At 45.0% G+C, this 14,693-nt stretch overlaps 1 protein-coding gene across 2 annotated transcripts in view; it reads right to left on the reverse strand.

Moving 5' to 3' along the window:
- MTMR6 (myotubularin related protein 6) overlaps positions 1 to 13,926 on the reverse strand; it is a 28,173-nt gene extending 14,247 nt beyond the window's left edge. For both annotated transcript variants that reach the window (XM_030882680.2, XM_060287967.1), the window contains exons 1-3: positions 13,770 to 13,926; positions 2,676 to 2,792; positions 789 to 951 (exon numbers count right to left, since the gene is read on the reverse strand). In XM_030882680.2, coding sequence (XP_030738540.1) covers positions 789 to 951; positions 2,676 to 2,792; positions 13,770 to 13,793 — 304 coding nt within the window. In that variant the 5' untranslated portion in view covers positions 13,794 to 13,926. The remainder of the gene's footprint in view (positions 1 to 788; positions 952 to 2,675; positions 2,793 to 13,769) is intronic.
- Positions 13,927 to 14,693: the final 767 nt, after the last annotated feature.

A 14,693-nucleotide genomic window follows, 5' to 3' on the forward strand; every position in this document is an offset into this window, starting at 1 on the left:
TCTGAACAAGGCCAAGCTCCAAAGTCACAGAACCATCCCCGCGGTAAGGGCTGCCCTGGGGACAGTGGGACCCACAGCACAGGCTTCCAGGGTTAGGAGAGCAGAGTGAGTGTGGACCTGCTCCCAGATCACTGCGACCCAGGTGTTCAGCACAAAGGAACATTCAGGAACCGGTGCGCTTTGCCTCCAGAGAGAGCTGTGGAGTCCAGCACGTCAGCGTAGGGGCGTAAGATCTCAGGGGCGTAAGCAGTGATGCAACTCCTCTCTAGGGCCATGTCGCCCTCACTGCCACCTCTGCTAAAGCAGGGGTCACCCTCTCTTCCCTCTGCTCACCCCCTCAGGCTCCACTCCCTCAGATTAAATATACTAGTCCCACTGCTACCAGAGGAGCCTGACTGTCCTTAACTTCTCGTTCAGGAATCAATTTCCAAGTCATTGCTCTCAGTTGTGGGATACCATTTAAAAAAAAAAAAAAAAAAAGCTGTGTTACTGGTTTTATCAACTTTAAAGACATCCACGTAAATCTATGGTTTTTCAAGTCTGTACTACTATAAACGTTTCGCTCTTTCCTTCTTATTATCCCTTCTTTCCTTCTTATTACCCCTTCTTCTTACAATTCAGATCAGAAGTTTCTCATTATTTCTAGGCCAAACTTTTTGGAACAGAGTGCACAAGACCTTGACTTAAGAGTACTTAAAGTACAAAATAACAATAATGAGATATTTTAAAAGTATCTTAGATAATCCATCTCATTTGAGCAAGTAAGCTTTGGTCCTAAAGAACAGCACCTTGTTTTGACAGCTGTAGCAAAGAGTTGTAAATATCGTGGCAGTCTCTTTCTCTGGGAACAACGAAATGCACAGCCCGGAAGTTCTTGCACTGGATCACAAGAGGGCATCCGGAAGTCGTGAGAGCTAGTTTCTCCACCAAGGCAATATGGTGGTGCAGTATCTACAGCATGAGAAAACGTTTGACCATCATTATAAACAAGCACTAAGTACCTTACTCGCTTCCCAGAGTGCGTAAATGTTAGAAACGCCCTCTTCAAATAAAGTCTCAGAGGTTATACGCTACACACTCAAACTTAAACTTTCAAATGACCAAATGCCCAAGCCGGAAACACACCCTGATACTTCCCCATCGCTGCACGTGTTCCACACACCATCAGACCCCGAGAACGGCATCTCCTAAATACCTCTGCACCATCTCCTTCTCTCCATCTCCACTGTCACGGCCCTAGTTGCAATGTCCCCACTGTTTCCCACCTGAGTTACTGTAAAGAGCCTCCCGAATGCTCTCTCCACACCTACTCTTGACCCTCTCTAAGCCATTTTCTACAAGGCAGAGGAGTGACCATTAAAAAACAATAGTTATCATATGATCCAGCAATCCCACTCTTAGGCATATACCCAGAAAAGATGAAACCACTAATTCAAAAAGGTAACACGCACCCCAATGTTCACCGCAGCACTATTTACAATAGCCAGGTCAGGGAAGCAACCTAAATGCCCATTGACAGACGAGTGGACAAAGAAGATGTGGTACATATATACAATGGAATATTACCCAGCCATAAAAAGAATGAAGTAATGTCATTTGCAGCAACATGGACGGACCTAGAGATTATCATACTAAGCAAAGTAAGTCACAAAGAGAAAGACAAATATATCACATATCACTTATATGTAGAATCTAAAATAGCATACAAATCAACATATCTACAAAACAGAAACAGACTCACAGACAGAGAACAGACCTGTGGTTGCCAAGGGGGAGGGGGAAGGGGAGGGAAGGAGTGGGAGCTTGGGGTTAGCAGATGCAGACTATTACATACAGGATGGATAAACAGCAAGGTCCTACTGCATGGCACAGTGAACTATATTCAATATCCTGTGAGAAACCATAATGGAAAAGAATGTGAAAAAGAGTATATATGTGTGTAACTGAGTCACTTTGCTGTACAGCAGAGATTAATACAACATTGTAAATCAATAATACTTGAGGCTAGGGAAGTGGGAAATAACATGGCTAGATGGCTTTTTAAATTGCTTTTCTAAAATTTTATTTATAAAAATAAAATAAAAAGCAATAAAAAAAGCCACCTAGGGGTGGGATAGGGAGGGTGGGAGGGAGACGCAAGGGGGGGAGATATGGGGATATATGTATGTGTATAGCTGATTCACTTTGTTATACAGCAGAAACTAACACACCACTGTAAAGCGATTATACTCCAATAAAGATGTTCAAAAAAACAAAAGTAAATAAATAAACAAGAAAAAAGCCACCTAGTCATGTTATTTCCCGCCTCCCTAGCCTCGTATCAGGTCCCTTGCCACATCCCTAAGTTCTGGTGACAACAGCCTTCTTTTGGCTCTTCCAATGCACCAAGCTCCTTTACACAGCACTGCGGTGCTCCTACCTCTTCACCCAGGAACTTCTAGTGTTATTTCTGGCCTTTGCTTAAAATTCATCACCGAGAAAGAATGCCACTCCACAATGACATCACTGTCTTATTAAAATAGGAGGGTAGGTGTGAAAACGTGACTTTGAAAATTTTTTGGTTGAGACAAATACCCAACGATTACAATTTTTTGTGCATATTCAAAATAAAACATGAGCTAGACCATGTCCAATAATATAATTAGAGTAAACAGCACAGCAGAGGTCTTCCTTACCCAGGTTTCTTTCTGATGAGAGTCTATAAACAGCAGATGTGTGGCCGTGAGATACAGGGTTCCTGTTAACGACTTGTTGCTCGTACTGAATCGGTCGAGCAATTTCACTTGCTCAACCTGAAAAAGAGAAAGGTGTTATTTCTCATTTCAAAAGTCGCATAAATTCTTTTTCTGTTATCCCAGCATTTAAATGTACATTTTCTCCTTCTGTTCAAAAACATAAGTTTATTTAAGATTGAAAGTTAAATTGCACATATCTTGGGGAACATATAAACCACCAACAATATAAGTATTATTAATATTTACAGTGACAAATATAACCAATAGAGAAGAACTCTGTAAAAAAGGTAACATAAATATGGAAGGGAGTGGGCTTCCCTGGTGGCGCAGTGCTTAAGAATCCGCCTGCCAATGCAGGGGACATGGGTTTGAGCTCTGGTCTGAGAAGATCCCACATGCCGCGGAGCAACTAAGCTCGTGCGCTACAACTACTGAGCCTATGCTCTAGAGCCCTCAAGCCACAACTACTGAGCCCGCACGCCTAGAGCCCGTGCCCTGCAACAAGAGAAGCCACCGCAATGAGAAGCCCGCGCACCACAACGAAGAGTAGCCCCCGCTCACCGCAACTAGAGAAAGCCTGCATGCAGCAATGAAGACCCAATGCAGCCAAAAATAAAATAAATAAGTAAATGAATTTATTTAAAAAAGAAATATGGAAGGGAACAGCAAGGATTTGGTATAAATAAGCATAAACGTTTTTTGTATCCAAGAATCAATATCTTTTATTTAAAGCTGGCAAGTCAAGAAATAAATAAGGTTATTATCTAGAGTTAGGAAACTAAAATACCAGAAAAAAATCAATCAGGAAACAGTTAATAGGTTGCAGCCTACAACTTTACTCTGCTCACCTCTGCACCCAAGATACTGCTCTGTGTCCAGCCCTGTGCTTTTACTCACCCCGTCCGCCCTGCCAACAGGCTCTCCTGCTCAGCTAAGTGAGAGGCATTCTTCAGGGCTCACTGATGTCCTGTCTTTTAACAGGAAGGCTTCTCAGTTAATTAATTAATTACTAATGTCAGCTTTGTATTTCTTCCTGGTTCTGCACTCCCTTGCATAGATTATGTTGCATGTTGCTCCCTCGCCCTCTACAGCTGAGGCAGTGAAGTACATAGTACATCTTTATTGATAGTACATACACAGACACACACGAACACACACACACACACACACACACACACGGGTGCCACTGGAGAGAGGGTTAGAGTTGGCCAAGCATTTGCAGGAGACCACTGTTTTGAAAAGACAGTATTTATTACTATTCATTCGTATGGGGGGTGAGTAAAATAACCATTACCAACTTAAAAACATTAATCCACAGCTATAGCAGCAGGTTGTAGACAGTTCTTTAAATTGTGTGTTTTCAAAACCACATAGCTAACCATTATCTCATTAATTCTATGCCTTTACGTCGTATATATTTTCTTTTCACTTACTAAAACTGAAGAAAAAAATGCCCCCACTATGATTTCCAAAATAATCAATAACTACCATTTAAAAGGCTAATCAGGGACTGCCCTGGTGGCGCAGTGGTTAAGAATCCACTTGCCAAGGCAGGGGAAACGGGTTCGATCCCTGGTCCGGGAGGATCCCACATGCCGCGGAGCAACTGAGCCCGTGCACCACAACTACTGAGCTTGCACTCTAGAGCCCACGAGCCACAACTACTGAGCCCACGTGCCACAACTACTGAAGCCTGCGTGCCTAGAGCCCGTGCTCCGCAACAAGAGAAGCCACCGCAATGAGAAGCCCGCGCACCGCCACGAAGAGTAGGCCCCGCTCGCCGCAACTAGAGAAAGCCTGCACACAGCAATGAAGGCCCAATGCAGCTAAAAATAAATAATAAATAAATTTAAAAGAAATATAAAAAAATAAAAGGCTAATCAGCTCCTCCTCCAAGATATTCAATGCCATAGTTTTTTTTTTTACTTATAACAGTATCCATTCAAATAAGTTAAAATTTAAAATTAAAATATCTGGTTTTGATACAAAACTTTATCTGCATGGGTACGGCAATGAATTGAGTTTTAACACCTTCCTCTGGAAACTTAGAGACATGATCTAACAATGTATTCTAGCTCCAGTCCGAGAGCTGATTTGAGAGACAAAAACTGTCAGATCGTCACACACTGTCCTTTAAGACAACAGGAAAACGTCCTTCTTATAAACCTGAATGAAGACTGGAAATCAACATCTATTTCATTGCTCAGGACCATTTCTTCCTTAAATGAAAATGTAACTTTATTATACCACATACTTCTCATCAAAACTTAAACACTGTTAAAACAATGGGATCAACTACTGTTGCCTCGTTAACTGTATGAGGTTCGGCTGCAAGGAAAGTCCGGCCAACCAACAGCGACCCCAGAAATATTTATCTCACCTGTCTTATTTCCTGCAGCAATTAAAACAAAGTGTTAACGGCTCTAGAGAAAAGAGAACTGATGAATATATATGGAGATAAAGGTTATCACAAGGTATCAACTCTACTCAAGCAAACAACCTGTGCCAACATCACTCTGCTGCACTTCAGATACCCCCAGAGAAGAGAAAAAAGTGTACTGACATGTAGTTTACAAAGGCGGGCCGGCATGGGGTGGCGGGCTGATTTTATTATCACTGAATTCAACAGTAAGTTTGTTTTTTACAAAAAAGTCCACATGAAGGGTTTGAATCTGTGGATTTTAAAAAGATCATAAATATTTCTTGTTGTCCTCCAATCACAAGGCTTAAATAATAATTTCTCTACAAGGCACAAAACCGTGTACACACGATTCTCTACATGCAAGACAATCACACCCTCTTCATCTGGATCTTGACCCTCTCTTGCCCACCCCCTACTTGCTACTACTACTCTTCAGGGCTCCACTCTCTATAGGCAAACTCAACCACTGTCACTGTGGTAGTCTGTACGTTAACGACTCCCAAAACCGAATGTCCAGCTCTGATCTCTCCTGAGTTCACACTGTCTGCTGCACACACAACAATAAGAGTTCCTGACGTAGTGCTGAGGTCTTATCATATGCTCGGTACTACAATAAGTGTTTAAATGAACATACGTGACTTTTTTTAATGTTCACAACCCCCATGCGGTAAGTACTATTACTATCCCCATGGAAACTGAGAGGTAGGTTAGGGAAATGTGCTAGCATCAGCTGGGGAGTGGAACAGCCCAGTCTTAACCCTACATCATAGGTCTGATTCCCGCCGCTCTATTCTGCTCTACTTGGACATCTTAAGGGGCATGTTAAGCATACTGAGAACGAAACGGATTTCCCCTGACCTCTCACAAATATGTTCCTAATGCTGTATTTCTGGACTGAGTTAATGGTACTCCATCCTCATCCAGTCACCCACGCTAGAAACCTCAGATCCATCCTATGACTTCCTGACCCCTAACATTCAGTGAATCACAACGTCTACCAATTTTATGGCCTGAATATACATATATATATACATGTACACACACACACACACACACAATATATATATATTTTTGGCTGTGCCGTGCAGCATGAGGAATCTTAGTTCTTAGTTCCCCAACCAGGGATCGAGCCTGCACTCCGAGTGGAAGCGAGGAGTCCTAACCACTGGACCACCAGGGACGTCCCATGGTCTAAATATGTTTAAATTCTGCTCCATCCACCATTTTTCAAGTGTTCCCACAGTATAATGAAAGTGTCTGTTCAAGGGTCCATCTCTCCCACCAAGGCTGTAACATGTCCCAGGGCAAGAACTGTCTCTTATTTGTGTCTGAATACCTAATGGCTAGCATAGCACCGGACACAGTAAATGTTTGTGGAACTAGGGCGAACTGCCACAGAGAAATTCCCCACGGGGAGAAACAGAAGTGCCCGAAATTTACCAGTGGTCTCTCTTGCTGAAGTCATCAAGGCATGTATTAAATAGAGTTCTTTATAACATTATACTGTTCCTCACTCCTCTCTGCCACCTTTTCCCTACAAAGTAGGTGAACGGTAGACACCCATTCGGTAACTTATGAACAAATCTAAAGTATACAAATGACTAACAGAGTGTACAGTTACAGTTCAGTTCCTGTTTTTTAAATAAAAGTGTGGACTCTCAGCCCCCTACCCCACTCCTCATTTCTTCCTCTAGGTCTGTACAATGTTCCATGCTTCTTTCTGGCTGGGTGTCTATCGAGATTGGAAATTCAGGTTGATAATACTCTTCCTAACGCTTTAAGCCTATTTCTTGATTTCTCCTAATTTCTACATCCAAAATTTTCTGAAATTCCCTTGGTTAGAGCTTTAATTTGGGTTAAACATACAAGTTTCAAAGCCTAGCTGTTCATCTGATTCATCTCCGAAACTTTACAAAAGTACAAATCCCACCTCCCACCTCCCACCACAGAATCGTCTCAGGACACGGAGACCAAGAATCTGTATTTTTAAGAAACTCACCAGATTGTTCTCGTGCACCTGATACTCCTTCTAATGTTAACTCCAAATGAATCCCTCTTGCTCTTAACTCACATTAGGCTCTGTTCCTTCTCTATCTTTGCACTCTCTCCCCAAACAGTTAAGGCTCCGGCTTGCCTCATCCTCCCACTTGTTAAAAGAGCTTCTTACAACTTTAGCCATTTAAAATATACCACTGCGTTCCGTGTGCACGCACACACCCCACACACGTCTTTGAAGAACCCGGGAAGAAGATGCACATAAATATACAGAAAGAGAGTTTGCTAATTCGCCCAAAGATACACTGGCTATCAGCTGGAGGTCAACCTGTCTGGGTTTCATTTTCTTTATCTGTAGAATAAGGACAATAATCTCAACCTCAAGGGCTGCAGAAAGGCTGGATAACACATGTCAGGTACTTTACCCCAAGTCTGCTTGACAGATAGTAAGCAATAAAGTGCTCAAATAGATGTTTAACAAATTACTATTGTTAGTAAGCTGATAAGCTAAGTCGAGCCCTGACGGTCCTCTGTATTAAACTACTGCCCAGTGAAGTTCAAACAGAGAAAGGAAGGAAGAGGTACATGGACTTCAAAAGCAAACGCACTATTCTAATGTGCTCTATGGGCAGAAAAATCTATGCTTTCCTAATGTAAGTGTCAAAAGCAAAGATCAACAAAATTTTCTTGACTAATCCAGAGAAAACACAGAATTCTCAATACAGGAGGAAAAATGTAAAAGGGGAGCCATAATATTTTACCTGATGAAAAAGTAACACCTGTAAAGGTAGAGAAACTGCAGCAGGTAAAGGGACACGAGTGGAGGATTGCGGGCACGGCAGTCTGTGCTCAGATGGGGGTTTTAAGAAGATCTTTCCAATGGCAACATGGAGAGAACGCTGCGTTGGGAAGAGTCTGCTAGTGCAGTGGGCAGGCGAGAGGCTGCTGAAATAACCTAGGGGTGCCTGGGAGAGACGTGACACGGGCCTGGAGGATAAAGAAGCCCACCTGGGGGCAATAACTGATGTGAGAAGTAAAGGAGGAGAAACGGGCTTCTTGAGATGTTAGCTTGTCACTGGTGGCCATTTGCTAGGACAGAGGATCAAAGGGAATGTAAGTGTGAGGGAAAGAGAGTCTATCTCAACTATAACAATCTGAGGATTATTCATGACCTTAGTAAATGGAGGATTATACTCAGATCAAGGCCACATAACAGAAAATCATGACATTTCTCCTTCCATATGGCAACCTCTATGTGGATGTGACAGATAATAAATCTGAAATTATTCAAAAACATTTATTTACTACTTAAAGGTCTGGAGAATATAGAAGATCTTCTGAGAAACACAGATTATTCTGTTCTTGGCTGAAAATCCTAAGATAAATATTAAAAACACAGAAATCGGATCTTTTTCTTTGCTAAAACCATCAGCATACAAATTTCCAACCACAGACTTAGCCAGTTTCTCAACACCAACTGCTGCTTCTTATTTCCCCCCTTCACCGAGGAACTGAAAGTACTTTACAGATGTCGCTACAGATTTTTCCCAGTGTTTTCCTGGAAGTGTCCTCAGTCAGATATTTAGGCAGCACGTGTCTCTCTCCCCCCTCCCCTCCCCACCCTCTCTCTGTCTTCACTAGCCCTGAGGAAATGCCAGCACACCACTTTATGGGCCATTTAGGGGAACTGTGGCCAACTCTGGGCCTGCAATAAAAGGTGGCCCAATGGTGTCTACGGCAAGTTCACATTTCAGCTGACTACGAAGCTGGAAATGAAAAGCACAGGGAGACACACATACACGGAATCACATTCTGAAAATGCAAGACACCCATCTGCCCCTAAGAGGGATAAGCGGGCCTCTGGGACAGAAGGGACCAATGGCCTCCCCCAAGGTTCTGTGACCACCAGCTGTATGTACCCACTCTGCAGCTACAGGCCGAGGCCAGTGAAGCAGGAAACGCCCTGTCAAGGCCTCTCTGGCTCCGCATGGTCCCTCCTGACAGCCAGGCCTCCACCTGGGACTCCTGTAATCATTATTCCACACTCAGAGCACTGACACCGTGCCAGGAATTAGCTTTCAGAAAGAAAGAGCGCCAGGAGGGATAGACTAGGAGTTCGGGATTAACATGTACACACTACCATATATAAAACAGATAGGCAACAAGGACCTACTGTACGGCACACGACACTGTACTCAACATTTTAAAATAATCTATAAGGGGAAAGGATCTGAAAAAGAATACATATATATATATATATATTATATACACATACGTATAACTGAATCACTGTGCTGTACACCTGAAACTAAACAACGCTGTAAATCAACCACACTCCAATTTAAATAAATAAATGAAAATAATAAAATTTTAAAAAAGAAAGGGCGTCACGTTGCCTTTGTGAAGTGGAAGGTAAGCATCAAAAGGGCAGAGGCTTTTGACCTTTTTTCTGGCCACGTATTCCCCAGCACCGACGACACAGTCTGGCTGCATAAATCACCACACGGAACACACCAGAAACCCAGGGGCACTTTCCAGCCCCGGCCTACTCTGCTCTCCTGCAGCACTGGACGGGCTGCACTCAGGGGTCACCAGCTCTGGAAGGGCGTCCCTAACCACCTCTTTCCAGCTGTCCTCTCCCAGGCCCGGCCCAGCACCCGCCACAGGATTTTACCACCATCCACCATGGTACACATCTGACTCATTACTTTGTTGATTGCTTTGTCTTCCCCAGCTAGAAAATGAGTCTTCAACGGGCAGGGATTTTTGTGGTTGATTCAGCGCCATTTCCTCAGTACCCAGAACAGTGCCTGGCCCTGGGAAAAGGAAGGAGCAGAGGCGGGAGCAGGGGGGCAGGGGGAAGCAAAGAAGGAAACGAGAACCGGCAGGGCTGTGCCCGCCCGCCTGGGACTCTCCTCTCCCCTCTGTCCCTAACACTCCTTCCCTGGCCCCTTGATGAGTATCCCCAGGGCTCGGCCTTCACACTCTTCTCCAGTCTCCGCATGCTCTCCCGGCATAAACGCACCCTCAACGGAAGATCTCAGTGATCCCCTAAACGCCCACCACTCGCGAGCCTACATCTCCGGGGCACACCTACTCCCTGACTCCAGACCCTCGTGGTCAGCCACCTGCTAGACACAGGGCTCGTCCATCCCTCCCTTCCCTGCCTGCTCACACCGACCCACCTCCCTCCTCTAATCTCCTGACCTGAGGCAGGGGAGTGTGGCAGCTAAGAGAACAGCACAGACCTGGCTTCAAGTTCCCAGCTCCACCTCTTCCTTGGTGGAGCCAGCTGTTTGAGCCGGGACAGGCTATTTCATTTGATCTCTGCAAGAGTCACTTTCCCCAGCTGCGTAAGGGGATAATACCAGTGGCAGTCAACGTAGCACTCTGCGTGGGGAGCACTCAGGTGCTCCTGAAAACGTGCTGGCTCTTATTTCAAAGACAAAATATCACCGGTCTCCTTGTTCTTGATCCATTCTTAGTTTTGCACACCCTCGCTCTCCATGACACGTAACATATATGTACACACACACGTACGACTGATCTCACACTCCAATGACAAAAAGGGGGAGCAAGCCAAGAGCAAACTGAGCGTTACTGTTGAAATAACTCAATTTGAGTCCCAAAGGGGTCAGATTTTCATGGGACAGTCCATGCTTTAACCAGCTCTAGGAAGCAGTCTTTCACACACGGATAGCTGAGGAAAACATCCTTCCATTCCATTCCGTGAAGTTCCACTCACATTAGAACAATACCATCGGCATCAACACATGATGTCAGCCGAAGCACCGGAGCCTGGCGGGGAAAGGAGGAAGACACACAGCTCCCTTTGTTTCTTGGCAAGACTCTCTCCTACGGCAAAGTTGGAGCTCAAAGTGAGAGGCAGCAGCTACACTGCTGATGCATATAGCCTGGAAATGCACTTTCAAAATTGCCGATTCAGACTTGACATCTTTATTGACGCTGTACAGTTGTAAACCAAATGTGACCAAAACACGATGATACATCTGTTCCTGAATTTTAGAACTATAAAGCCACTTAATTAGTAGTCAACTAAAATACTTTATCTGATATATCTCTGGTTAGTAAGCAATACTTTTTAAAAGTGACTAAAATCAGCACAAAAAAACAACAGCATATAAATATGATTTACTTATGTCAAGAAGAGGTTTGGGGAAGGAAAAGCTCTTAGAATTATTATTAAGATTCCTGAATTAATATTAATACATTTGAACAAAACAGACTGAAAGCAGAGAGATGATGGAAAGGTCATCATGTAGACTATGGAGTTAGACAAACCTCTACCCCCTCATGAGCTAAGTGGGCACTCAAGCCGATGTCCTCATCTGTAAATGGAGATAATGTCCCAACTGGCAGCGTCAAGAAATTAGTGATAATTCTGTACAAATTAACATATTTGTGAACTGTAAACACTGTGAAATCATACTGTCGAGTTGGCTATACTGATATACAGTTGCTCAATAAATGGCAATCATTACTTTAAAAATACAGTGGTCTGAACAACACAGAACAAGTCACTAGTTACACAGCACTACTTACAGTCAATTCTTGATCGTGACTAAACTACACAGAGTTCAAAACAGCTAAATAAACTGAAAGAAATTCGTTTCTAGTTTTCAAATGCAATTACTTTTGCAGCAAATTAGCTGTCCAGGTGAAGGCTATGCATAATAGAAACAAAAAGTTGGCTATGTTCAAATCAATCTTTTAAGAATAAGTTATAATTTAGGAAAATATTATAGTCTACACAACAATTCTCAGAATGCATTGTGAGGGCCATGCCCGCCCTGCTCACTGCTGTGTGCCTGTACGGTGTCTGTAAAGTGCCTGACACGTAACAGGTACCTAGTAAATATTTGTTTAATTGCAGTCTACATACAGCCACTTAAGAGAGGAGTGGTCTAATGCTAGAAAAATAACCCAGAGTAATAAAGGAGCACAGTAGAAAATTAATCTTAATACGAAATTAGTCAGAAATCTTTTAGTCCTTAAAAAACATCATAAAAAGACCTTACTAAACCACCAGCATGGGCCCACTGTGAAAGGGCAAGACTAAATCAGAAAACTAAAGAGAAGTCCATCAACTGGTCGTTACAGAGGAACATCAGGCCAAATGAAAGTCACCAGAAAGAATCGTAAGGGAATAAGGGAGGGCTGCTATGACTATAGAAATAAAAACAAAGATATATACTCATCATAAATTTCAGGTGGAAAGACTTAAAATAAGCCAAGGGAGCCTAAAGATTTTCTAACATTCTGTTCCCTCTTACCAATCCCGAGGAATGGGATTTGTTCTGATTAAATTCAGCTCACTTTTACTGTTTTCCTATTACATGTTCTGCACTGTAGCAAGCACGATGAAAGGTGCAAAGATGGGGTTTAATTTGGCACAGAAGGAAGCCACGCGCATACAGCTCCTATCTGTGTGCACAGATAGTACAAAGACATCTGGAACCTGGGAACCAGGACCAGACCCTGATCTGATGCCTACTCTAGTCCGCTGCACCTTCTACTAGTTCGGTTATTTACTTAATCACCCTTCTATCTTCAAACTTTAAGCGGCAGCAACTTGAATTCTAGAGTTACTTTACTTTTCTGCTCTTAAAGACACAATGAGAAACTTTTTAAATGGCGTTACTTTTTAGCATCTTTAATTTTATTAGATATAGTACGTGCCATGTTAAAAAAAAAGTTTTAATATAAATCCATGTCCATCTTAAAAAAGTTTGTGAAACATCTGAATGACATAGATCTCACGTCTTCCCTGGAACAAATGAAGAAGACGGATGTCTGCCCTTTCCCTAAATGAGCTATAACTTGAGGATGGGCAGCAACTGACCGATGGTTTCCGCAAAACCCGGAGAGTCAAGGTTCACAGTGGTCCTCGTCCCGATTCTGTTAGGCTCCGCGCGGGGCTTAAAAACATGCTATTCAGTTCTGATCTCGACTTGTTTCCTGCCCTCTCAAAGTGGAAGTTGAACTTCAACGTTGTCGGTAAAGTAACTTGGCAATATTTTGAGGTCACTTCCATCCGTGTTCACAGTTGTACCAGAATCATAAGAATATGTTTGTTCTCAGAGTAAATGCACACAAAACTGAAAATCACACACAAAACTGAAGCACGGGATTTAATCATCTCAGCTGGAGAGCATTTCCATCAGCCGTCCTCCGTAACTCGTCTGCCCAGCTGATTGCCACTAAAAACACCCAAGTGTGAAACGGAGCCGGAAACCCCAAAACCCCAGGGAAGTGAGGTGGAGCCCAGCGCCGGTCCCAGCTCCCCCGACGCCTGCACCGAGCATCCGTGACCCGGGACCGCAGGACCCGAGCAGGGGAGGTGCACCGGCGCCCAGGTGTGTTCCGGGCTACCAGGCCGCAGCAGCCCCGACTCCGCCCGGGAAGCCGCAGCGCTGGGGGTCGGCCGCCGGCCCCACGGAACGGACCCCAGACCCTCCGCACCCAACTCCGGACCAGAACCCCGCCTCACGCCCGCCCAGGCCGCCCCGCGTCCCCGGCCCGTCCGCCGGCCAGCCGCGTCCCGCCGCCCACGCCAGTCAAACCGCCCAGCGGCGAGCGGCCCTCCGCGCGCCCACCTTGGTCGTACGGATGTGCTCCATCCCGAAGACGCGTCCGCCGGCGGCCGCAGCACCTGCGCACCATAGAGCGGATATCCCGGGCCGCGACGCCCCTGACCCGGCAGGCACCACCTCCAGCCGGCCGCGCCCACCGCGCACGCGCAGCTCGCTCGTCGTCTCCTGGAAACACTTCCGCAAACCGGGGCCGCTGAGAGGGCGCTGCGCGGTGGGCAGAGCGGCGGCGGTGCTGAGAGAGCGGCTACGGTATCGCCTGGGGCCGCCGTGAGAACCACAGCGTCTCCTGTCGGTGGAGGCCTTCCAATCCCCGAGAGAGCGCGGTCCTCTCCTGGGAAACTGGCCAGCAATTCTCCCCCGTGGACAGGGTCGTGTGGACGTGCTGTGAGAAGAGAATTCGGTGGGTGAGGGCGAGACAGGGTGACACCAAATTTCAGTACTTCGTCTTTTGTCTGAGCTGCAGTTCTTCTCACAAGAATCTACTCGAAGGAAATAATCAGATGTATTTATTGTAGCCTTATTTGAATCCATCACAATCTCCAATATTATGGGATTGTTATGTAAAGTGTGGTATGTCCATACACTGTTGATATCAGCATACCTTAAAAATTATGTGAGTAGGGACTTCCCTGGTGGCGCACTGGTTAAGAATCCGCCTGCCAGTGCAGGGGACACGGGTTTGAGCCCTGGTGCGGGAAGATCCCACATGCCGTGGAGCAACTAAGCCTGTGCGCCACAACTACTGAGCCCGCGAGCCACAACTACTGAGGCTGCATGCCACAACTACTGCAGCCACGTGCCTAGAGCCTGTGCTCCGCAACAAGAGAAGCCACTACAGTGAGAAGCCCGTGCACCACAACGAAGAGCAACCCCCGCTCACTGCAACTAGACAAAGCCCGCGCACAGCAACAAAGACCCAACACAGCC

Source organism: Globicephala melas, chromosome 18 (genome assembly GCF_963455315.2).
Source record: "Globicephala melas chromosome 18, mGloMel1.2, whole genome shotgun sequence".
In the NCBI taxonomy this organism is placed as follows: domain Eukaryota; kingdom Metazoa; phylum Chordata; class Mammalia; order Artiodactyla; family Delphinidae; genus Globicephala; species Globicephala melas.